The sequence below is a fragment of the Salarias fasciatus genome, chromosome 23 (assembly GCF_902148845.1).
Source record: "Salarias fasciatus chromosome 23, fSalaFa1.1, whole genome shotgun sequence".
NCBI classification, from domain to species: domain Eukaryota; kingdom Metazoa; phylum Chordata; class Actinopteri; order Blenniiformes; family Blenniidae; genus Salarias; species Salarias fasciatus.
This window is the reverse complement of record NC_043766.1, coordinates 36,223,013-36,248,655: the sequence shown is the minus strand read 5'-3', so window position 1 is coordinate 36,248,655 and position 25,643 is coordinate 36,223,013. Positions and strand designations below refer to the sequence as shown.

The window sequence follows — 25,643 nt, the reverse complement described above, 5'->3', positions numbered from 1 at the left end:
TACAACCATTTCACTAAATCAAAATACAAATACGACCATTTCACAAATAATTACAGATCAAATACAACCATTTCCCAAAACGTAAATACAAAAAGAAAAAAAAAACCTTAATGAAATATTTTCAAAAGAAACAATCAATTCTAAGTGTGACCATTCTTTAAAACAGAGTCGTGCCCTCCCAATAACTGTGCTTTTAAACATTTCTTGAAGATGTGAATGGACTGAGACCTCTTAATTTCACTGTCAAGTTTATTCCATAAATTGATTCCTTTTGTTGTGATGCATCTTTCTTTCAATTTGGTTCTTGATTCCGGTCGTTTGAAAACTTCAGTGCCTCTTAATCTATATTGACTGTCTCGCTTTGCAAATCTATTCTGTAAATTAAATGGTATTTTTTTCCGGTGAGCTTTATACATTGTTTTAAGAAGGTTGAGTTCTACCAGTTCTTTCATTTTTAAGGATTTCAATTTTATAAATATTGGGTTCGTGTGGTCTCTGTAACCACTTCCATTCACCACACGAATTGCTCGTTTCTGTAAGAGGAAGAGTGGTTCAATGTAGGTCTTACAAGCATTTCCCCAGACTTCAACGCAGTAGGTCAGATATGGTATAATCAATGAATTGTACAACAGAAACAAAGAATTATTGTGAAGTGACTCTTTCAATTTGTACAGAACAGCAATGGTTTGAGAAATCTTAGTTTTAACGTACTCTATATGGGATTTCCATATAGATATATTCCATATAGATTTCCAAGAACTTAATTTCATTTGTTCTTTCGATCTCTATACCTTCCACTGTCAGTGTTGCGTCAACGTCTTTCCTTCTGTAACTGAAAAATAAGAGCCTTTAGTGGCAGATGGTACCAACAAACAGTACTTACAAATGTCTGTTAAACGTATACAACTCAAAACAGCTTGACAACGTAATATACAACAGTAAACAATTTGCATCAAAGGATTAAACGTCAATGACTAAATGCACAGAATAAAACAATATATTTTCAGAGTAGCTTGTTATCCCTTCACTATCCTCAGCAGTGTGGATCAGTACTGAGGGGGGAAGTGGCAGAAGCCCGGGAGGAACAAACAAGGCTGAGTGCAGGAAGAAGAAATTTTCATAGGAATAAAATAATGGCAAATAAAAATAATCCACAGAGATAAAATTCACAAATATTCAACAGCAATAAATGGAAACTGTAAACAATAATGATCAAAGTTAAGGCTGTCGATTGAGTAAAATGTGTAATTGCGATTATTTGCATGATTGTCCATAGTCGACTCTGGATCAGCATGGCAGTGGACCAATTTGCTGCTTGATGTAAATGCTGTTGTTGCCACAACTCAGATCAGGGTCAAATGCTGTCCAGAATAATCTCCACACAACCTCAAACATTCTACAGGCTCAGTAAATAGGCTGGAAGAATATTTGGACCTATGGGAATTAATTTTATTTCTAATATTCTTATTCTAATGCTTGCTTGCTTACATATGATATTCGAGGGTAAAAGTGCTATGATACGAATGCAATAAGCTTGCTTGTGTAGGTTTTGATAAACTCTAGTTATGACCCTGAGAAAAGCACTCAAAGTCCCGGGGAGGGTTCTTTGTTTTGGGCTCTTTGCAGATAACATCCAGGGGAGCGAAGGACGGAAAGCCGGAGATTGACTGACCCAGGAGCCTGGGAGTGAGGATGGCATGACGGGGCGATGATGGGAAACTACAGAGAACTATAGCTTGAGAACCCCGCCTGCGAGCGAGGGATCATGTATACACACACAGAGATTAGACATCGCCTTTTGCTGGCTGGATGCTACTTTCGGGTAGACCAGGGACTCAAGGACCAGAATTCTGTGTCAGGGAAACAACATCTTACTGAAATCAACTCACACACTAAAAGCCACAAGCCCTTATTGTACACCTTGATTTTGGGATCCAAAAAGGCTCTGTGGGATCGAGGCGTGATTGGAAGGGAAGCCTCGGGTAGAGCGGCACCGTGGAGACGGGCAGAGGATTTTCACCTCGACAGACGTGAATGGAACATCGTTTAGGAATAATCTGACCATGTAGTGTCCAACCAGCCACATTTCCAGTTTTTAAAACATGTTTCAAGTCAAACTGATGGAGCTCATGGATCAATAACAGACTCCTGAAGAAGCAGGTCCTGCTGGTTAGTAATAGAAAAGAATCACCTGGAGCCTTCAGAAAGAAAAGAATGGTTCAGCCCCCTGATTCCTCTCTGCTCCTCATCCAACCTATTGTCGCCACAGACATCAGACACGGAGACGCTGCTTCGTCTTGTTACGGTAGGTTCAGATCGGCAGACAAATATCGATCTGATTTACAAAAAGCATCGATCATTATTTTACAAGCTGAGTCTCCCTTCTTCAGTATCATGTCAATCAGTGCCTCTGCTGTGTCTCGTTCAAGCTGTTTGGCTTGGATCTCCTCCTTTTCAGCAAAGTTTATGACCTCCTCTTCCAGAAGGACATCCAGCAGACCTTTCACCACAGACCTGGACACTCTGCCAATGAAGTCTGTCCGTATGGAGAGGAGCTTCTTCTTCCTCTCTTGTGTTCGTGAATCACCTGGGGAATGAGGCAGAAAATAATTTCCAATCAGTAATTATTAGTTTGATGAACACAGACTGAGAGCCTGATTTCATTGATGAGAAAAACTTTACTCTTTGCATCAAAAGATAAGCTGTTGGACTGAGAAACTGTTTTAAAGTTTCTCCTTTACAAATATGAACGAAAAGCTATTCATGAAAATAGGTCATTTGATTGGGTCAATGAGCAATGTTTTGATATTTTGATAAATTTGGATTTTGATAAAATCACTATACAAAGCCATAAATCCATAGTATATTTTAAAAGGAGACAAAGAGCATTAGTAACAAAGCAGTACACTGAGAAGAATATATGTGTGTGTGTCTTTCTGAAGAAGACCAGTTTATTTCAACCTGACCTGATAATGACTGTTGAGACGGTGCTGGTGTACGTGCCTTGCTCTGGGTTTAGTTTGTGTTTTTGGTGTTGCTTGGTCTGCCGCGGCTTCCGTAGTTCAGGGTGCACGCGCAGACATGCACCTGAGCTGTACCAGAGCGCACTGTTTGGGCTCTTAAAATGTACTAAATGACCTCGTTAGGAATTAATTATGGACGTTACGCGCTCAGGACACTTGGATTACAGCGGACGAGCAGTATGAAGGAAAATGGGCACGTTTTTGTGGACTTTATGGACCGTTTTTTTCTGTCGGGCTCTGTCGGTCCCTATTTGTTGACTACGAAAGTCCCCAAACATCTCCAACTGCATTTGAAACGTCAAAAAAGTGCTCCAGAGTGTTTCTCAGCATGAGGGTGAGTAGAAAATTAGGCCAAATCGTTTTTTGGGTGGAGTATTCCTTTAAGTCAACTCTATTCTTTCCCTGTAGATGTCGTGCCAGTGGAGGTGTTCACCACATGGTTTTTGTGTTTTCATGTGCTCATTCCAGGTAAATGTTGTTGTTGCATTAAATGTTTTGTATTCATTGTAATTAGTCAGGCATTCAGAGAGTTGTATTGTCTGTTGCGCCGTCCGCCATTATGGAAACAACGTGCATTGTAATATTTTCTAGTGACCACTAGGGGGAACTGTAAGCCATATTATTGTTTTGATTTTGAATAATGGTTGTTCTCTTGTAGTTTCTATTTACTATTTACTTCTCTGTACTTACATTTTCAATCTAAAAAGTATAAAAAGGGATGATGATGGTTAAAAACAAATTAAGATCTATTGTATGAAGTTCATTGTTAAAAGCATTAATGTTAAAACCACTATACGATCACCTGGTAAATGTCTACTGTTAAAACCATTATATGAAGTGATGTAAAAATCCGATCTTGCGATGTATTTCATTATAATGTAAAAGACTTCCATGTTATATATTGGAGCAGTCTTGTAGTCCGCTGCTGCCGTTGTCACGTGCCAGTGGAGGTGCTAACCACATGCTTTTTGTGTTTTCATATGCTCATTGCAGCTACTCATAAAGAATCACATCATCTCAGACGTGCCTCAGAGTGTGTTCTTGCCGGGACGGGTTCATAACAGTTAGACACACACACACACACACATATATATATATATATATATATATATATATATATATATATATATATATATATATATATATATATATATATACATCACCACATTATGATGAGAACACTACAAACCAGTGAAAACAATCCATAGAATCTTATTTATATTTAATCATGACATAATCAATGACTGATATTGCCCCAAGTTTCAAGTGAGTGTGTTACTCGCATGGGATACATAAGGGTCACAGATTATTAAGTATCTTCCAGTAGATGATACAATACTTGCCATGTGATGATTGGCGTGATGACGACAAACTGGATGAAGGTACGTCTGGTGAGGATTCAGCCGCCCTTTCACTTTCTGACCTAGGTAATTGGAAAAAAAAATAATAAAAAAGGCATTAAATGAAAGTTAATAGTGTAAGAAGTCTTGTTGTGCATCATAGACTTGATTGTGTGGCTGTATTGATAACATTTTAAAGGACGAGAATGAGTACTAACCTTCAGGTACTCACCGACATCAAGGACCATTAAAACTACTTATCAAACACCACAAAGCATAATTCATAGTCCACATATAAACAATATGCAGAGGCAATGTGTTGCCACCATGAGCCTCCTCCACACAGCCATAGGATCAACACTACACACCTCCAGCAGCCTTATAGTCCACAGTACACCTGACACAGTGCATGGACAGACACTATGTATGGGTACTGCACAGTGACATGTGGCCTGGTTCCTACATGGTGAGGTATGGGTTTCTGGGTATTGATTTAATCAGAATCAGATTTACAAATAGTTATCCCAGCAGTGAAAATGTTTCACCATTTGAAGCAGTTCAAGGGTTAATTCAGGCCTTATTTAGGTATTCTTTCTAAATAGAGATAAAGCACTTTAATCAGCCATACTGTCTCATCCTTTGCAGGATTGGCTGGAGTCAATCTCAGGAGTGGGAACAGGATCCATACTGGACAGGTCTCCAGTCCATCACAGGACAAACACACAGAGACAGATATCCACACACACCCACTTTACATCCATGGGAAATTCAGAGTCACCAGTTAATCCCACATGCATGTTTTGGCCTGTGGGTAAAAAAACACACATGCAGAACATGCAACTCTACCCCCCCAGCCAGTACTTGTACCAATGACCTTCCTGTTGTGAGGTGATAGTGCTAACTACTGCCTCATCATTCAGGCCTCCTTTATTAATCCAATAGTAACATTCCTTACAGTTTATACATGCAGAATAGAATACGATATTAACAAAACAGAATTTATTATTATTATTATTGTTAGTTATTTTATTTTATGAAATAAGTCAGGATGAAATCCATCCATCCATGGATGGGGATGGATAGAATATTAAATAACTAAATGCACAGTGAAATATTCATATTTAGAAAAGATGATGCCTCTTCAAAACCCATTTTTGTGGTTTTACCTTCACTTAAAGGCGACAGTGCACAGATCCTTCCCAATTAAAGTCTCTTGAATTTTTACCGTCTGCTTTAAATGAAACTCTAGTTTAGAAAGCATTTTGATCCTGGATGTACAATTCTCCGTTATGTAAAAAAGCGGACAATCTAAACAGTTAAACTTGAGGTTTCTTCATCTGCAGTTGTAGCATGAAGGCTGACTCATGCTTTCTGTGTCCATGTATCTGCTGGATGGACGTTTGTCCGTGTCATGTAAAACTCATCATCCACCTGTCTGTGAATGAAAACGATGAATCCCTTCAGATCCACAGCATGCAGCCTAATATTTGTGAGCAGGTGGACTGAACGCGCCAGTCACAGTAGAGTGACTACACCCTGCACTTTGTGGCCACTGGAATTGAGTTCATCTGCATCTGGGAGTGGAATCACCTTTCTGATGAAGTGGGCATCCAGAAAAGCAGGCGTTATGGCGTGTTTCCACTGGCCCTACTCTACTCTACTTGATTCGGCTCTCTTGATTTGGCTCAATTGAAACCCGATACCCAAAGCACCGCCGTTTTTCTTGCCTTCTCATTTCCCCGCCCACTGAAAATGTTATCCATGGAGACGAACAAGGCCGGTGGAGACACAACCAAGCCGAGCCGAGTCGAGCCGGGCACGAAGAGGTGGAGACGGGCCGAGTAGAGTAGGGCCGGTGGAAACACGCCATTGGACTGCACTCCGGCGTTGGATTGCAACTCAGACTATAGTCAGTTTTTTGATGGGTTTTTTTTGCTCCTGGCAACCTGAACTCAAGATTAACACTGCATCGCTTCTGCATTTCCAGCCTGAAGACAGCCCAGTCAAAGCAACCATCCTGTTCCAATCTGCCAGTCAGCCTCAGCTGTTCACCTATCGCTGCCACGTTCCAGATTATTTTATTATTACTTTCAGCCCTGCACCACCTTCTCTGGAGGACTCAACTCTCTGGCACTCAACTCAAGACGGTTTTCCATAACAAATATCTGTTTTTAAAACACAATCCTCAGTCTCCCTCTGCCTTCTGCAGCTGAGACTCAAACCACTTTTTTAAAGAGTTTCTTGAAAGTATCTAAAATAAAACTCATCCAGTGAGCTTGACCCAAGGTTAGGGGTGTGACACGAGATGAAATCATAACGATATTTCTCATTTAAATGAAAAGCTGTCTAGTGAGCATGAGGCGGCAGCTGATCAGACTGTGACCTCACAGAGGGGACGCCTTGCCAAACGTGGACAATGGTCTAGTTTTTCTGGCAAATTCCAGTCTGAGCAGACAGGAAAATGGACAAAATATGGTCTAAATACAGTTTTTAAGTCCATCTTCCCAGTGTCCTGCTGAAGCTGTTGATGTTACTTGGTTTAATAAAGCTTCATCTTCTTGTGTTGCCTTTGTTTACAGATCATGGGAGTGTGGAGCTCTGTGCTTCGTGTCGTCTTCTCTGGTATACTTCTGGCAAGAAAATGCACCTGTATTGTTTTGTGACTATTAAATAAACAAAGTCTGTTTTTCCAGTCATGTATTTTGTCATTTTAGTTTTCTTAAAAGTGAAGTGGAAATCTCCTGACCCCAATATCATGTCTCGTCTCATCTCGTGAGCTGTCTCGTCACACCCCTACCCAAGGTCTAATCACACTGATACCCAAACTAGAAAAGGACTTGGTTTTCATTGATAACTGAAGGCCGATCACGTTGCTCAACAATAATTATAAAATCTTTGAACTAATTTTAGCTTAAACATTTAAAAGGGTTCTCAATTGAATTATTGTTGAAAATCAGTCTGTCTTTGACACTTGTATTAGAATTGAATTATTATTATTAATGAATTATATTGGTCTTGTGATCACTAAAAATCAACAGGAGAGATGCTTTCTCAGCCTTGAACCAAGGATTAAGAAAGCCCAGAACAAATGTAATCTTTAGCTATAAAGGGATTTATCTTCAAAAGGAAGGGTTCTTATTCCCAAGGCAGATGGGATCTCCAGATTGGTGTATCCGGCTTTGTCTCTTGATTCTAAAACCATAAAGATTTCGAGTTGACCAAATGGAAAAAAGGGGGTTTTATTTTTTTTTTAACTTAAATTATCTTCAATCTCATCTTCAGTTGTGTGTTTACAATGAAAGAGTTAATTTTTTTCTCCTAAAAACAAGCTGTCCTTATGGATTTTCCAGAATATGTCTTTAATCAGGAATCCCTTTCTTTCTATTTTGCTGTTACGAAATAAAGAAGATGCTCCTGTCTGAATGTCATCAACAGGCTTTGTTGTCTCGGAAACTGGTGCACAAACTAGAGATAGACTGATTTGTTTTTTTAGGGTCAATTCCAATACTGATTATTGGTAGTCAATGAGGCTGAAAGCCGATATTTATAGCCAATGATCATTTGCAGTAAAAGTGAAAATATTGTTATCAAAATATTGGTGTCAAAATTGTTAAATGGTGCAAAGTCCCTCAGGCATCTGTCTCTCCTCCCTGTTTTTGCTTTGTAGGCTAATGACAGACTTTTCAGTTTTTCATTATTGTTCATCCATCTTTTTTCTAAGTGAGGGAATTATATGTACATTAGTACTGAAATGAGTGGTGTTTGTTTTGTATTTACGAAGAGAAATGTTACTTAATATAATTTATTCCAGCAAGTTCAATAAATATTTGAGCTTACTGTTAGCATGTCAATGGGTTTTCCCACACAAGTTAGCATTAAGCTAGCGGGACCTTTTTTTTCATAATGCATGTTGTGATTTATTGTGTTCTACGGCGTCTCGTCCGTGTGGAAAGCAGAATTCAGCCTTTAATGATGAATCTGCCAGTCAGGAGACAAATCTTCTGGCCAGAGCGCCATTTCACTGATAAAGCTTCTGCTTGCCTCTCCTCTATGCACATATAGTTATGGCTCTATGCACATTTATCTATGGCCCTGCAGGCACTGAGCTGATTGGCTGTGAGCCCTGCCGGCTCTGAGTGTAACCAATCAGATGGTGCTGTAGGTGGGACAATGCCAGAGGCAGAGAAGACTCCAGACAGAGACATGCGGCTGCATCTGAAACAAAATAATCACCTTTCATATTCATCTCTTATCAGCCGTTCAATTAAAAAATCCCGAAGCTGATCTTCATCAAAATGCCGAATAGGCACTATTGACCGGCTCGGCCAATGATCCGTCAATCCCTATTTCAGACACTTTTCTCCTCACTGTTACGACATCCTGCATCTACAAAGGAGACATCCTGCATAACAGAAAAATGTTTCTTTAAAAAAATGCTTGGACAAGCTTTTTTTTAATTTACTTATTTATATATATATATATATATATATATATATATATATATATATATATATATATATATATATATATATATATATATATTTTATTTCTGAGTCACGAATGATGGGCACTGCTGAAATTGAGAAGTTTGTGTAAAAAAATAAAAATAAAAATCTATCTCTCCTCTTCTAAATTAATTGTAAATTGCCTATTACCACAGAAAATACATGATTTATGATAAAAGTAAGGCATTCAGTTGGAAAATTTTGCAAAAAAAAAAAAAAAACTATTATCCTGTTACACATTTTTGATAAAATTCAAACACAATATTGATACAAGTTGTTGGTTCTATTCGGAAAGACTTTGCCAGTTTTGTAACAGAAAAAGTACATTAGAACCACATTGTGCATGATGAGCATGTTGTTTTTGGAAACTTCAAATGAAAGGTAACCCAAGAGAAAGCATTTTTAATTAATGTACTGGTCATTTTGCAAAATTTCAAATACACAAGTACAAGTTTGCAAATTAAAAACCAAATCTTGTTTTGTATTATAGTGAATTTGAGGTATATGCCCAGTCAGTTATCACCTCTAACAATAATAAGGCTGTAAAAACTGCATTTGGAATCCCTTGAGTGCATCAGCTACAAGAACTTTCACAATGCTATATTTCTTTATTTCTTTTCTTTTTTCTTCTTTTCTCCTTATTTCTTTGTTCATCTGTTTATTCATATTGTAATATATAATCACTGTATATAAGAACTATGAGTGATGTGTATTTTTACTTGACAAACAACAGTATGGAGCCTTAATGCAAAGGCTGAAATGTGTTTCACAAGATATTTTGTTCTTATGAGGTTCTGATAGTTCTGTATAGTGTTATGATGGATCCACAGGGAGTTAGTTTACTCATTAAGGAGTAGGTAGAGTGGAACCAGTCATACCTGTTTCAGATTTTAAAAGAGATTGTAGTGAGTCCAGATTATTCAGGTGATACAGGAACAGTTATAGAATCTCAAATCAGGTACAGCTAAATCTGCTTGTTGACAAGACAGTTGTAAAGTCATAATTTTATAAGCCCATTTATGCTGTCCACATCCGCATATCCGCATAATGTGCTTTTGTGCATGTGAAGTAAAACTGACTTCAACCATCGTGTGTGTTTGTCCTCGTGGATCCCTCTGTGCTCAAGAGTGCGTCGGCTGATTTTTGTCAATTCTTCTGAAAATGCGGATGTGCATTTTCATACCCACAGTTTTTGAGATGTTAGTTCAGGCGTTTCTTGTCATTATGCACATGCTGGACTGCTTCTCTGGTTTTTTTAAAGTCTTGCCAGATAGACTCCAGCTTCCCTCAACAGTGAATGGTCAATTACTGTTAATTTGGTGTTGTGTGTGCATGGAATGCGTACCGACATGAAGTATGGATGAAATCACGGAGCTTCACTCCTGAATCCTGCAGGTCGTTGTTACTCGGGCCCAGATGTGTCAGACCGGAGGACTGAGAGCTGAAAAGTGAGGACAGAGCTCCACAGCTTCTCTCTGACAGACCAGCGCAGATCAACCTGAAGAAGAAGCAACAATGAAAACCAACTGACTGGACATCATGGACTCAGTTCTCCACAATTATTCATGAAGTACGTACAGAGCGTTGCTGGAGTCTTTGAACACTGAAATCTGCAGGTTCTGAAGAGCCTCCTCTGAAGCAGAGGATTTCTTCAGGAAAGACACCTTCAGATCTTCTGATGACAGTAAGATGAAGAACAGAGCTGACAACTGAGCAGGAGACAGTCTATCCGTGGAGAGACTTCCTGATCTCAGGGACTGTTGGATCTCCTCCACCAGAGAACCATCATTCAGTTCATTCAGACAGTGGAGCAGATTGCTGCTTCTCTCTGCAGACAGACTCTCACTCAGCTTCTTCTTGATGTACTGGACTGTTTCCTGATTGGACTGTGAGCTACTTCCTGTCTGTTTCAGCAGACCTCGAAGGAGGCTCTGATTGGTCTCCAGTGAAAGACCCAGGAGGAAGCGGAGGAACAAGTCCAGGTGTCCATTTGGACTCTTCAAGGCTTCATCCACTGCTCTCTGATGGAGACGGTGGAGTTTCGGTTTCTGCTTCAAGAGGTTTGACCACCTGGATGGTTGCTGTTGTTCATCCAGCAGGTTGATTCCAGAGTTGATGAAGGTCTGATGGACATGAAGAGCAGCCAGAAACTCCTGCAGACTCAGATGGATGAAGCAGAACACCATGTCCTGGTACAGGCCGCTCTCCTCTCTAAAGATCTGTGTGAACATTCCTGAGTACATTGAGGCTGCTCTGAGATCGATGCCACACTCTGTCAGGTCGGGTTCATAGAAGATCAGATTTCCTTTCTGCAGCTGATCAAAAGCCAGTTTTCCCAGAGACTCTATCATCTCCCTGCTCTCTGGACTCCAGTGTGGATCTGTGGCAGCTCCTCCATCAAACTTGAATTTCTTGACTTTGGCCTGGACCACCAGGTGGTGGATGTACATCTGAGTCAGGGTCTTGGGCAGCTCTCCTCCATCTCTGCTCTTCAACACCTTCTCCAGAACTGCAGCAGTGATCCAGCAGAAGACCGGGATGTGGCACATGATGTGGAGGCTTCGAGAGGTCTTGATGTGGGAGATGATCCTGCTGGCCTGCTCATCCTCTCTGAACCTCCTCCTGAAGTACTCCTCCTTCTGGGGGTCGGTGAACCCTCGGACCTCTGTCACCATGTCCACACAGTGAGCAGGGATCTGATTGGCTGCTGCAGGTCGTGTGGTGATCCAGAGGCGAGCAGAGGGAAGCAGTTTCCCCCTGATGAGGTTTATCAGCAGAACATCCACTGAGGTGGACTCTGTAACTTCAGTCAGGAACTCAGTTTGGTGGAAGTCCAGAGGGAGTCGACACTCATCCAGACCATCAAAGATGAAGACCACCTGGAAGTCTTCAAAGCTGCAGATTCCTGCCTTTTTGGTTTCATTGAAGAAGTGATGAACAAGCCCCACCAAGCTGAACTTCTTCTCCTTCACTACATTCAGCTCTCTGAAGGTGAATGGAAATATGAAGTGGATGTCCTGGTTGTCTTTGTCTTCAGCCCAGTCCAGAGTGAACTTCTGTGTCAGGAATGTTTTCCCAATGCCAGACACTCCCTTTGTCAGCACTGTTCTGATTGGTTGAGGTCTTCCAGGTGGGGCTTTCAAGACGTCTTCTGGTCTGATGCTTGTCTTTGCTCTGTCTGCTGTCCTGGATGCTGCTTCAATCTGTCTGACCTCATGTTCCTGATTGATCTCTGCAGCCCCTCCCTCTGTGATGTGGAGCTCTGTGTAGATCTGGTTCAGGAGGGTCGGCTTTCCTTGTATCGCAACTCCCTCAAACACACACTGGAACCTCCTCTTCAGGTTGGACTTGAGTTTCTCTTGACACTCCCGAGATTTTGCTGACAAATGAACCCCTTATTGTTTTTTTCCAAGAGAGACAGAGAGTTAGAGAGAGAGAGAGAGAGAGAGAGAGAGAGAGAGAGAGAGAGAGAGAGAGAGAGAGAGAGAGAGAGAGAGAGAGAAAATGAGTCATGTCAGAACTGCTCTACAATAAGTTTGGTTGTACTAGCAAACTTCATACACACATCACCAGAAACTAGCAGGTCTTAGCTTTGACATTTGGGTTTGTATAATCACAGGTAATCAACTCACAATAGGTGTTCCTTAAGAGGTTAAGTAACATAGAATCATGAATTGTTTTCTCCTGTGTTTGTTTTTCTCTTCAGCTGATTGGACTGTGAATGTCAGACTCGGTACAAAATGTCATCCAGAAACCATAATCTGATTTTCAGCATTGATGACAAAGATTTGTCGTTTTTGTGAGAGAGCCACTGTAAGGTCATTTATCTTTTTAAACTGAGTGTTAACAAGAGAAAAACAAAAAGATCAACCAGTGTGAAAGCAGAAGACAGCTGGTCATTATTGGAGTTTTTCCTGAAATGATTCATCTCTGTTGTTTCATGTTGTGCAAATGTGAGTTATAACACCAAGTTTTAATGTTTCCAGTACTTACCTTCAGGTTCTGAGATGTTTATGGTGTGTTCATCCCATATAAGTGTTTTCCCTATTTTCTCTAAAACCAGTTTCATGACTTCAGGAGCATGATTGCTGTAGGTCTGGTGGATCTGACTCGCTGTGTCCGGCTTGTCCAGTGTCTCCAGTTGTCCTGCTGGGATTGCTCTGCATCCTTCAAAGACCCCGATGTTGCTCAAATGGAACTTGAACCTTTTAAATTCATCTATTAACAAATGATCCAGAATTCCCAGGAGGACTTCTGGATCTGAGCTCATCTTTGACCTTGTGAAGAGCCTGATTTATCTCACTGATCTTTCACTCTGTGTTCATAGAGTCCCTGGAAAATCCACGGTGAGGAGCTGACATGTTTGATTCAGCTGAGATGTTTGACTCTGAAAAACACAAAGAGAAAATCCTCATGAGCTCCATCTCAGTCATTCTGTTGTTTCACAATTTATTCAAACATAATGTTTGATGAATTGTGTGACAAGCACGAACTTTATCATACAGGCTTATTCTTGATGGAGATTGAACCACTGAACTTCAGTCATTACATAGAACCTTAAAACTTTATTCAAATTGAAGGATTTGTGATCAACAACATGGCGTGGAAAGTGTGTATATGTAAAAAAAAAAAAAAAAAAACTGTTCTTGCCCCTCCTGGGCAGTATCTCCTTCCAACTCGGGTCCTCTACCAGAGGCCTGGGAGCTGGAGGGTTCTGCAGGATCTACCAGAGGCCTGGGAACTGGAGGGTTCTGCAGGATCTACCAGAGGCTTGGGAACTGGAGGGTTCTGCAGGATCTACTAGAGTCCTGGGAGCTGGAGGGTTCTGCAGGATCTACCAGAGGCCTGGGAACTGGAGGGTTCTGCAGGATCTACTAGAGTCCTGGGAACTGGAGGGTTCTGCAGGATCTACTAGAGGCCTGGGAACTGGAGGGTTCTGCAGGATCTACTAGAGGCCTGGGAGCTGGAGGGTTCTGCAGGATCTACCAGAGGCCAGGGAACTGGAGGGTTCTGCAGGATCTACTAGAGTCCTGGGAACTGGAGGGTTCTGCAGGATCTACCAGAGGCCTGGGAACAGGAGGGTTCTGCAGGATCTACTAGAGTCCTGGGAGCTGGAGGGTTCTGCAGGATCTACCTGAGGCCTGGGAACTGGAGGGTTCTGCAGGATCTACTAGAGGCCTGGGAGCTGGAGGGTTCTGCAGGATCTACCAGAGTCCTGGGAGAGTGAGGCTCCTGCAGGATCTTAGCTGTTCTAGCACTGCGCTCTTCAGGACTGAGACCTTAGATCAGGGGTGCTCAATCCTGTTCCTGGAGAGCCCCTATCCAGCATGTTTTAGTTCTCTCCCTGCTTTAACACACCTGAATGCAATGACAGGCTCATCATTGTGTTTTGTTAGGTGCTTGACAATGACACAATAATTGCATTCAGGTGTGTTGAAGCAGGGAGAGAACTAAAACATGCTGGATAGGGGCTCTCCAGGAACAGGATTGAGCACCCCTGTCTTAGATGTTGGTCCTGGTATTTCCTGGAGCCATGCATCCAGCTTGTGGGTAGAAAGATATTAAGAACAAAAAACTATTGTGTGAGGACTGAAGAAGATGACAGTCTATGAGGAATCAATGGGAAAAAAATTCTGGTTTTGGGCAATTTTCTGGGCAATTTTTCACAGAAACGGCGACAGAAGTCATAGCACACCACTCCCAGAATTTACACACGTTTTGATGTGACTTTTGTGGTGCTGCTCCAAACGGTGCGGGACGAGTTTTCCGGCAAAGTTTTCACGTCAGAAGAATAATTAAATTAAAATATCGACACCTGACAAGGTCCGACTAGGAGAGTAATCTTGGCGCCTTGTCATGGCAGGCACAAAGACTTATCAAAGATATCTATTAATTCAAGAATTTTGGATCTGATTTCATCAGATAACCTCGGGGCACCACCTACGTTTTTTAGGAAAAGAGCCAATTCGTTGTAATCAGTCTCATAAACTTGGTTAAGCTATTAATTTGGAATTTGGACGAACAGTTAGATTATTAAAAATTGCCAAATTTTAACAGTAGAACCAGAAGGAATCTGGAGTTCTTGGACAGAAGAGATCGACATGTTGATCATAACTGTGAAACATTATTGACAAGCGATTCCAAAAAATATATTTATTAACAATGAAGCAAAACCAAACACACAATTCTATCTACATGTCTATACAAGTCGCGCTTGTAAGAATGTGTGTGTGTGTGTGTGTGTGTGTGTGTGTGTGTGTGTGTGTGTGTGTGTGTGTGAGGGAGAGGGATGGTTTGAGAGGTGAGATGGAGGACCGGGGGATGGAACTCCAGATCAAAATGGCGGCCAACCAAAGACAACAGCTAAAATGGCGGATCAGAGAGATGTGCTCGGCTGAGAGGGCGAGGGGCCTGTTTCCTATCTCACTAGTTCCTGTTTGCTGTTCAAACTCAGTGTAAAATCGCCCAGCTCCATAAAAACATCTCAGCCTCTGTAGAAAGTTCTTTTAAAATCATAAAACTATTGTGTGAGGACTGAAGAACATGACATGAACACACACCTGCACCGAACAAAGGAAACAGTTAGTATGTCTGTCTGTTCATCGCTCTCTCTCTCTCTCTCTCTCTCTCTCTCTCCCTCTCTCGTCCACTGTTTCCAGCTGTTCATCTTAATTTTTTGTTTTTCTGTTAAAGTGTTTGCCGATAACCGTGTTGAATTTAGTCGACAAAAATAAAGCTCAATGAGGACTCATGGGTCCTACTATTTTGTGTGTGTGTGTGTGTGTGTGTGTGTGTGTGTGTGTGTGTGTGTGTGTGTGTGTGTGTGTGTGTGTGTGTGTGCGTGTGTGTGTGTGTGTGTGTGTGTGTGTGTGTGTGTGTGTACCTGCTGTCCTCAGACTCTCTTCCAGAAGCTGCTCTTTGCTGGTCTCGTCCTTCAGTCTGTCTCCTTTCTACCGTCCAGCTCTGACAAACCTGTGGTGGAAATATGAGGAAATGGGTTCTTCCTCTTTCAGAGAAATCACGTGTCCTGCAGAGAGGAGGAGGAGGAGAGTTGACAGAGGAAACAGGGAGTGTGTGTAGTCTACATGTTGACTCCAGCATGTGTCTAGAGTGAGACGTCCTCATGTGCATGCTGCACTCCTGAGTTCTCTCTCTGTGCTAAATCCATGCTAAATCCATGGTTTCATTTATTTATTTGAGATTGATCAGTGTTTCTATATATTTATATTTGTGTTTGAGTGTGTGAGCTGTTTTCTTAAAACATTTAGTGTTGGAGACACAGAAAAGGACTATCTCTGTCTTCAGGAGAATAAAAACTGTCCTGAGAGCAAAGTCCTGATTGTTTCCAATCATCAAGAGATCAAATGTTTCTCGAACTCTCCAACATAAAAATGAAACTTCTGAATAGAGTTGTTGATCTCAAAACAGCTGTTTCACTACATTTAACATGATGCTCTGCCTTCAAGGTTCTCTGACAGGAGAACTTGAAGCTCCTGGTTTCGTCCTCCATCACATCTGGAGAGAGAACATTAATGACAGTCTGTCTCTGTCCTCCCTGGTCTCTACTGCTGGACCCTCAACCCAATGAGGACAGCAGGACGTCTCCTCTGAGTCTGGTTCTACAGAAAGTCTCCTCTGAGTCTGGTTCTACAGGGTTCTTCCTGTTCAAGGAGAACTTGTCTTCTCCTCTATGTCCTACTGTCAGTCCTTCTGTCTGTCTCTGCCTGATCTGAGGACACCGTCTCACTCTGATAACTGACAGAGCTGAAACATGTGACTATTTCCTGCTTGCTGTTCAAACTCAATGTAAAACCACCCAGCTCCATAAAAACATCCCAGCCTCTGAAGAAACTGCTGTTAAAATCATGAGACTATTGTGTGAGGACTGAAGAAGATGACAAGAACACACAACTCCTCTGAACAAAGAAATGTGCGTGCGTGCGTGCGTGTGTGTGTGTGTGTCAGTCAGGGCTGGCTCTCCACTGAGGTCAATGAGGACAGACACATCAAGAGCATCAGTGTCTCCCCAGATTAACCACACACACACACACACACACACACACACACATACACACACACACACACACACACACACACACACACACACACACACACACACACACACACGGTCTCGTATTTCTATCCTCGTGGGGACCGTCTATTGACTCCCATTCATGTCTAGCCCCTAACCCTAACCCTAACCCTAACCCTAACCCACACCACAACAAAGCCTAACCCTAAAGAAATGTTTTTGCACTTTTACTTTTTTCAGTAACAACAACATGGTCAAGAAAACACTGTTTCTCCTACTTAGGACCAGAAAAAGGTCCCCACAAGGCACGTCGTTCCACGTTTTGCTATCCTTGTGGGGACATTTGGCCCCAACAAGGATAGAAATACGAGAACACACACACACACACACACACACACACACTTGAAGGCTGTTCCTGATGTGTGTCTCCACTAGAACAACAGGTGTCCATAAAGTAGGCTGGACAGACACACAGACACTCAGCCAGCAGCCACACAGACAAATCCAGTCCAACACAGCGTTGTGAAAGCTTTGTTGTAGCTGACAGAGATTCTCACCTGATCAACTCTCTTCACGTCTTCTTCAGACTCTTCTGGAGAGAAGAAGCTGCTTCAGTCCGTCTCTGTCTTCATTCTGTCTCCGTTCTTCACATTCTGCTCTGACAAACATGCAGCAGAAAGTTTTTCTTATCTTTCAGGGAAATCACGTGTTCTGCAGAGGGTGGAGGGAGGAGAGCAGAGGAAACAGGAAGGGGGGGGGGGGGGGGAATTCCTGTTAGAGTGCTCTGAGATCACTGGACTCCAATAATAACTTTTTCATCAGCAAACAGAATCCTGCAGGACACCCCCCCACCCCCACCCCCCTGCATTCCACTGTCTCCCTTCAGAAAGTGTGTGTGTGTGTGTGTGTGTGTGTGTGTGTGTGTGTGTGTGTGTGTGTGTGTGTGTGTGTGTGTGTGTGTGTGTGTTTGTGTCAGAGCTGGCTCTCCACTGAGGTCAACTCCCTCCTAAACAAACACTCTGGAAAAGACTCAGATGAGAGGTTCCATCTCTTCCTCTCCTGTGTGCAGGACCACAGAGCACTCCCCCTCCTCCAGCTCAGCAGCCAATCACTGTCAGCATGCAAATGAGGCGGCGTCAGCTTCCTCAGTAGGAGGCGGAGCCACTGAGCTGAAGAGCAGAGGGAGGCTGAGGAGGCAACAAGTCTCTGTGGTCAAACCAGAGGAGGAAGGAGACCTGAGGATTTCTACTCAGGTTCTCGTTCTGTGACACTGCTGAAGTTGTTCTGGAGTTAAAAAAGCTTCAGTGAGAGTAGAAAGTACTCTTCTCAAAAACTGTTCAGAGTATTAACTTTGAGCCAATGGAGGTTTTATGGTGTCATCAATATCTAACATCTGCTTCCACTGACCTGATAAAATCTCTCCATTCATGCTCCGGGGCTCCCGTCCTGTGTGTCCAGCAGCAGGTGAGCTGTCCTGTTTCATCCAGGAGAATCAGTCAGGAGACGTCAGCTGTGTTGGTTCAGCAGCCTCCCAGTCCTGCTGCTGCTGGAGCTCACCTGGGTAGACACGCCCCCTGGTGGAAGAACGTAGGAACTGCACCTGTCATGCTGTTAAATAACACATTAAATGTGTCCTTTTTCACATGAAAACACATAAAATAACCTCACAGTTGTGGCAGCACTGAATAGAAAAGTGACAACAAGAGTCTTAAACTCTGAGATGTTCCAGCTTTTCATTCAGCCTTCCTGCAGTTAAGATGGCCGACAAGGACGCCGCCATACATCCCATCCATACTGGAAATCTCAACCAAAGGTCAGTTAATCACCGCTCCAAACCAATACAAGAATAAAAACTTAAAAAAACACACCTCTACAGATAATTCTATGGTTTTGTTGGCTACATGTTTATCCTAATGGTAAAACCCATTACTCCCCCCTGACCTGCCATCTGAAAGTGGTGGGGGAGTTTGAGCGCCCGTGTGAACCCAGGAGCTATGTTGTCTGGGGCTTTATGCCCCTGGCAGGGTCTCCCATAGCAAACAGGTCCTGGGTGATGGGTCAGACGAAGGGCAGGTCAACAGCTCCTATGATGAATTTACAATCGAGGTCTATGACATCGCCTGGTATGGCACAGCCGGGGGCCTCACCCTGGAGCCAGGCCTGGGGTTGGGGCTCATAAGCGAGTGCCTGGTGGCTGGGCCTTTGCCCATGGGGCCCGGCCGGGCTCAGCCCGAAGTGGCGACGTGGGCCAGCCCTCCGTTGGACCCACCACCCGCCGAGGGAACCGTAGGGGCCAGGTGCAATGTGGATTGGGTGGCAGCCGACGGCAGGGTGCCCGGCGACCCGATCCTCAGACACAGAGACTAGCTCTAGGGACATGGAATGTCACCTCATTTTGGGGGAAGGAGCCTGAGCTTGTGAGGGAGGTTGAGAGGTACCGGCTAGATATAGTCGGGCTCACCTCCACACATAGCCTGGGCTCTGGAACCCAACCTCTTGAGAAGGGCTGGACTCTCCACTTCTCTGGCGTTGCCCGTGGTGAGAGGTGGTGGGCTGGCGTGGGTTTGCTTACAGCAACCAGAGGGTCGCATCCTTGTGCCTTCAGGTCGGGGATAGGTGCCTCACTGTTGTCTCGGCTTATGGGCTGAACAGCAGTGCAGAGTACCCGGCCTTCTTGGAGTCCCTGGGAGGGGTGCTGGACAGTGCTCCGACTGGGGACTCCATTGTTCTACTGGGGGACTTCAACGCTCAAGTGGGCAGAGACAGTGAGACCTGGAAGGGGGTGATTGCGACGCAGGCCTCCCTGATCTGAACCCGAGTGGTGTTCTGTTATTGGACTTCTGTGCTAGCCACAGTTTGTCCATAACAAACACCATGTTCGAGCACAGGGGTGTCCATAAGTGCACTTGGCACCAGGACACCCTGGGTCGGAGGTCGATGATCGACTTTGTTGTCATGTCATCTGACCTCCGGCTGCGTGTTTTGGACACTCGGGTGAAGAGAGGGGCAGAGCTGTCGACCGATCACCACCTGGCGGTGAGTTGGATTCGCTGACGGAGGAGGAAACCGGAGAGACTTGGCAGACCCAAACGCGTTGTGAGGGTCTACTGGGAACATCTGGTGGAACCCTCTGTCAGCAGGGTTTTCAACTCCCACCTCTGGGAGAGCTTCTCTCATGTGCCGAGGGAGGCTGGGGACATTGAGTCCGAGTGGACCATGTTCTCCACCTCCACTGTCGAAGCAGCTGCCCGGAGCTGTGGTCATAAGGTCTCCAGTGCCTTTCGTGGTGGCAACCCCGAACCCGGTGGTGGACACCGGAAGTAAGGGCTGCCGTCAAGCTGAAGAAGGAGTCCTATCGAGCCTTGTTGGCTAATGGGACTCCAGAAGCAGCTGACGGGTACCGGCAGGCCAAGCGAACTGCAGCCCGAGCGGTTGTGGAGGCAAAAACTTCGTTCGGGGAGGCCATGGAGGACTACCGGTTGGCCTCGAAGAAATTCTGGCAAACCGTCAGGCACCTCAGGAGGGGAAAGCACGTCTCTGCTAACACTGTTTACAGTGGAGGTGGGGAGCTGCTGACCTCAACTGGGGATATTGTTGGACGGTGGAAGGAATACTTCGAGGACCTCCTCAATCCCGTCTCACGTCTTCTGTGGAGGAAGCAGAGGCTGAGGTCTCAGAGGTGGACTCGTCCATCACCAAAGCTGAAGTCACAGAGGTGGTTGATAAGCTGCTCGGTGGCAAGGTACCGGGGGTAGATGAGATTCGCCCCAAGTACCTTAAGTCTCTGGATGTGCAGGGACTGTCTTGGTTGACACGTCTCTGCAACATCTCGTGATGGTCGGGGACAGTGTCTCTGGATTGGCAGACCGGGGTGGTGGTTCCCCTGTTTAAAAAGGGGGACCGGAGGGTGTGCTCCAACTATGGGGGGGGGTCACACTCCTCAGCCTCTCTGGGAAAATCTATTCCAGGGTATTGGAGAGGAGGATTCGACCGATACTCGAACCTCGGATTCAGGATCAACAATGCGGTTTTTGTCCTGGTCGCGGAACAGTGACCCGCTCTATACCCTCCATAGGGTGCTCGAGGGTTCGTGGGAGTTTCCCTAACCAGTCCACATGTGTTTTGTGGAGTTGGAAAAGGTGTTCAACCGCGTCCCTCATGGTGTCTTGTGGGGGGTGCTCCGGGAATACGGAGTCCGGGGCCCCTTGTTAAGGGCCGTCCGTTCTCTGTATGACCAGAGCAGGAGTTTGGTCCGCATTGCCCGCAGTAAGTCGGACCTGTTCCCGGTGCATGTTGGACTCCGGCAGGGCTGCCCTTTGTCACCGGTTCTGTTCATAATCTTTATGGACAGAATTTCTAGGTGCAGCCAGGGGCCGGAGGGGGTCCTGTTCGGAAGCCACAGGATTTCATCTCTGCTTTTTGCAGATGATGTTTTCTTGCTGGCTTCATCGAACCTGGACCGACAGCATGCACTGGGGCAGTTCGCAGCTGAGTGTGAAGTGACAGGGATGAGGATCAGCACCTCCAAATCCGAGGCCATGGTCCTCGACCGGAAAAGGGTGGCCTGCCTCCTCCAGGTAGGTGGAGAGACTCTGGCCCAAGTGGAGGAGTTTAAGTATCTTGGGGTCTTGTTCACGAGTGAGGGACGGATGGAGCGTGAGATTGACAGACGGATCGGTGCAGCGTCTGCAGTGATGCGGTTGTTGTATTGGTCCATTGTGGTGAAGAGGGAGCTGAGCCGAAAGGCAAAGCTCTCGATTTACCGGGCAGTCTACGTTCCCACCCTCATCTATGGTCATGAGCTTTGGGTCATGACCGAAAGGACAAGATCCCGGATACAAGCGGACGAAATGAGCTTCCTCCATAGGGTGGCTGGGCGCTCCCTTAGAGATAGGGTGAGGAGCTCAGTCACCAGGGAGGAGCTCGGAGTAGAGCCGCTACTCCTCCACATGGAGAGGGGCCAGCTGAGGTGGCTCGGACATCTGTTTAGGATGCCTTCTGGGCGCCTCCCTGGGGAGGTGTTCCGGGCATGTCCCACTGGGAGGAGACCCCTGGGGAAGACCCACGACACGCTGGAGAGACTATGTCTCTCGGCTGGCCTGGGAACACCTTGGGATCCTCCCAGAAGAGCTGGAGGAAGTGTCTGGGGACAGGGAAGTCTGGGCATCTCTGCTGAGACTGCTGCCCTCGCGACCCGGTCCCAGATAAGTGGTTGAAAATGGATGGATGGATGGATAAAACCCATTAGTTAATTGACTCCTCAAGTTTATAGGATCCTGTAAAAGTCATGAATGTGTTAGAAGTCTTTACTAATCACTGGGTTCTGTTTACGTTTTGTGGGTTTAACTTTAGTATCAACATTTAAAAGAGAAATGTGAACAACGCTCATTAGTACTGAATAATAACAAAGACTTAATCAACTGAATGATCAGAATATTTAACCTGAGGATGAATAACATGAGAATTTACACAACCACATTAACTCAGCTCTTTCAGATGAGGCAGCAGCTGCAACAAATGCCATACTTAATGTCACATTAATATCAAATTCTATTTACAGTTAAAAAGAGAGAGGGAAAGAAAGCAGTGTAAATGATTGCTGGTACTCCCCAGACATTCTGCATTGGTCATATGATCCTTCCCTTTTCTCCCGAATCACAGATCATCTGACAGGAAGGTTACAGTGTCTCAGGTTGAGGAACCCTGCTGTTTGAGTCGCCTCTTTTTCTTCAGCAAGCTCAGCTTTATGAAGGTATTTCAGGTGCAAAATGTTTGAGCACCTGTAACATTGAATTTGTATGTCTATCAGCAAATTTGGTGTCACACTCTCTATGAGTTGTGTACTTGTAAAATAAGTTTTTGTATGTGCCGATTTTTTTCTTCACACAAATACAACACAAAAATACTTATGACTCATGGGGAGGATTCGAGTGGTTGTAAGTAGCTATTTGTGTGTGTGTGTTAAATGACACTGCTGTTTTCTTGGTAAAGTATTTCACATAGTTATTGCACAAGTTCACATTCAGATTTGCACATATTCAAATTCTCACTGCAACTTCACTTCATACGACACAGATGCACAAGTTCCATATTGGCCCCAATTTAAGACAATATTTTTTTCCAGGAATGGTATTCTCAAAAATGGGGTGGTGCTATAATTGTGGACTGGATGGAGCCAAAGTCCCGGTGAGCTGTACTGCCTCTGTTTGCATGCAGTGGCTCAGCCGCCCCGTTAGGGGGAGGTAGTGAGTTGGACAGAGTGTAAGCCTACAGCAGTGTGAGAAGAAGACTGAGCAGTGTGGCTGCTGTTTGTTTTTCTAAGGTTCATTTCAAACAGCATAGAGAATATCTGCCTGTCAGTACTCGAATATACTTAGTTGAAGTTCAGGATAGAGGTGAAATTGATACTTGTGAGTTTGTCAGTTTGTTTTTAAGTTTCAACGCAGATGCTTATTCCGTTAGTATGTCAGTGGCGTTTCTATTAAAGCTAGGGTTGGTGATCTTGGAAAACTAGCATGTAGTCGAATGTAGCATCTCCCCAAGGCTCCGCCCAGCTCCGCCCAGCTCCACCCAGCCCCCACCCAGCTCCCACCCCACTGGAGGAGCTCCCGTTGGGAACCTTTGAGGTTCTTAATTGTTGCTTATTGTTGCTTATTTTGAGAAGAGAATATATTTTTTTAGTTAATACTGCAGTCATGTGAAATGTTATCTCTGTTGTGAGTTTCTGAGTTTAGAATAATTGTACAATAAAAAGTTCTTTTATGAGGAACCTTCAACATATTTCTGTTTTTCCAAAAGGATATTTGAAAAATAGGGGTCGTCTTATAATCAGAGTCGTCTTATATTCGGGCCAATACGGTATGTTTTGCACCTAGTGCGCTGCAACAATCAGTGCAAAATGTGAGTGTGTCAGTCTTGAAATATGTGACTTGTAGAAAAGGATATGTGCACCTGTGTTACGTCTGCGGCTCTTAGGAGGAAATGGAAGCAAAACAAAAACCCAGATGTTAAAAGTGAAAGAGGTGTTTTAATAAATAACAGGGTTACATCACAAACTAAGGAACACCATGAATCAAAAGCAACACAAAATGCAGAAATAAAACTGCTCCAAATGGTGATCCTAAACTAACAACCAAACAGCAACAAACCCACAGGGGTCCAATGTCCAATGTCCAATGCCTCCTGGACGCCTCCCTGGGGAGTTCCGGGCATGTCCCACAGGGAGGAGGAACCGGGGAAGACCCAGGAGACCTGGTGGAGAGACTATGTCTCTCAGCTGGCCTGGGAATGCCTTGGGATCCTTCCAGAGGAGCTGGAGGAAGAGTCTGGGGACAGGAAGTCTGGGCACTTCTGCTTAGACTGCTGCCCCCGCGACCCGGCCCTGGATAAGCGGTAGAAAATGGATGGATAGATGGATTATTAATAGTAAATAAATTTTATTTTGAAGGACATTGGGCTTTTATTTTGGACAGCCAGTGCATCCAGGTGAAGTGGTCAAAGTGTGATTGACAGGTGTGCATGCAGCTGTGAGAGGACGCTTCATGAAGAGGCCGGGACACTCTGCAGGACGATCAGGCTGAGTTCAGTCCTGATCTCTGAAGATCAAAGCCTCCAAAGGCCTGATTGCAAACACACACCACACACTCTCCTAAACTAGACCAAACATTCAGAGCAGTGACAAAGTTCAAAACTGTTCATTCTTCTGTGTATAATGACTACATCACGTTGTTTGTTCTGTATACGACCAGAAGAAGTAAAGAAATGCACCCCACAGTGACAGTACAGAGAAACACACACATCTGAAGGCTGTTCCTGATGTGTGTCTCCACTAGAACAACAGGTGTCCATAATGTAGGCTGGACAGACACACAGACACACAGCCAGCAGCCACACAGTCAGATCCAGTCCAACACAGCGTTGTGAAAGCTTTGTTGTAGCTGACAGAGATTCTCACCTGATCAACTCTCTTCACATCTTCTTCAGACACTTTTGGAGAGAAGAAGCTGCTCTCCGTCCCTCCTCAGTCCTTCTGTCTGTCTCTGCTTGATGTGAGGACGCCGTCTCACCCTGACACCTCCCAGTCCAAGAGTCCAAGTCCACGTAGTTCAGCTCTGACACGCCCTCAGAACGTCACAGTCCATCTGAACTAAGGCCAGGCAACGTGATCTGTATGGCAGCACTCCTCAACAAGTCAATGATTGATGGACTTCCTGTGAAATATTAATGCAAAATTGCTAGATTGAGTTGTTTATGTGAAGATTGCTAAGACGGAAGTACTTACTAAACATGGCGTCTGGGCGTAGTGATTTCAAAAGAAAAAGTAGTTCCCAGTATTTGCTTCAGTGTCGTAACGCTATAGTATTATTTGTTGTTGTTCCACAGCGTAGTGAATGTGCGGATTATAACGTGTCCACCAAAGTGTTTCGGCGTTGTTGGATTGTGTATTTGATGAGTTTGACGAGGGGGAACAAAAATACCATCCACTTCCATTGTGTCCGTCCCGAAAACCTTCCCCGACTCACCTCTGAATAAACAACAGCTCGTCCTCACAAAAACAGTAAGTCTGCTGTCTAAAATGACTAAGGAATTGCGCTAAATGGGCCAATTTACCAAAATGTTGAAGTATTGTTTGAAAGGTGCCTTAAGGAGTTTGCACGTTTTATGCAAAACAGCGCCCCCTGCAGGCCTTGGGCGTAATGCAGCTTAGTGAAAAACTCGTCCTTGTGGCTCGCGTGCACGGAAG

At 44.2% G+C, this 25,643-nt stretch overlaps 3 protein-coding genes across 10 annotated transcripts in view; all 3 read right to left on the bottom strand.

The window, feature by feature from the left end:
• LOC115382176 (NACHT, LRR and PYD domains-containing protein 3-like) overlaps window positions 1–25,643 on the bottom strand; it is a 1,518,151-nt gene that overhangs the window by 1,118,947 nt on the left and 373,561 nt on the right. The gene's annotated exons all lie outside the window — the stretch shown is intronic.
• LOC115382198 (NACHT, LRR and PYD domains-containing protein 3-like) overlaps window positions 1–25,643 on the bottom strand; it is a gene marked incomplete at its 3' end in the record, with an annotated part of 406,576 nt that overhangs the window by 54,441 nt on the left and 326,492 nt on the right. The gene's annotated exons all lie outside the window — the stretch shown is intronic.
• On the bottom strand, window positions 604–25,107 carry LOC115382192 (protein NLRC3-like). Of its 8 annotated transcripts, none has more exons than XM_030083879.1 (8): window positions 24,855–25,107; window positions 17,458–17,558; window positions 15,752–15,895; window positions 12,862–13,255; window positions 10,447–12,262; window positions 10,214–10,366; window positions 4,367–4,446; window positions 604–2,587 (listed from the first exon to the last, which is right to left on the bottom strand). In XM_030083879.1, the coding sequence occupies exons 4-8, from the start codon at window positions 13,136–13,138 to the stop codon at window positions 2,301–2,303; spliced, it is 2,613 nt and encodes an 870-aa protein (XP_029939739.1). In that variant the 5' UTR covers window positions 13,139–13,255; window positions 15,752–15,895; window positions 17,458–17,558; window positions 24,855–25,107; the 3' UTR covers window positions 604–2,300. The 8 variants fall into 8 exon arrangements, with proteins under 8 accessions (XP_029939739.1, XP_029939743.1, XP_029939741.1 ...); XM_030083883.1 differs by having other exon boundaries at window positions 15,767–15,895; XM_030083881.1 differs by having other exon boundaries at window positions 15,752–15,840.

Coding starts and splice junctions, on each gene's coding strand:
- LOC115382192 (XM_030083879.1), bottom strand. CDS start 13,138: ATGAGCTCAGATCCAGAAGTCCTCCTGGGAATTCTGGATCATTTGTTA. Junction 12,263..12,861: donor AAACATCTCAGAACCTGAAG/GTAAGTACTGGA, acceptor AAAAACAATAAG/GGGTTCATTTGTCAGCAAAA. Junction 2,588..4,366: donor ATCACGCCAATCATCACATG/GCAAGTATTGTA, acceptor CTCATTCCCCAG/GTGATTCACGAACACAAGAG.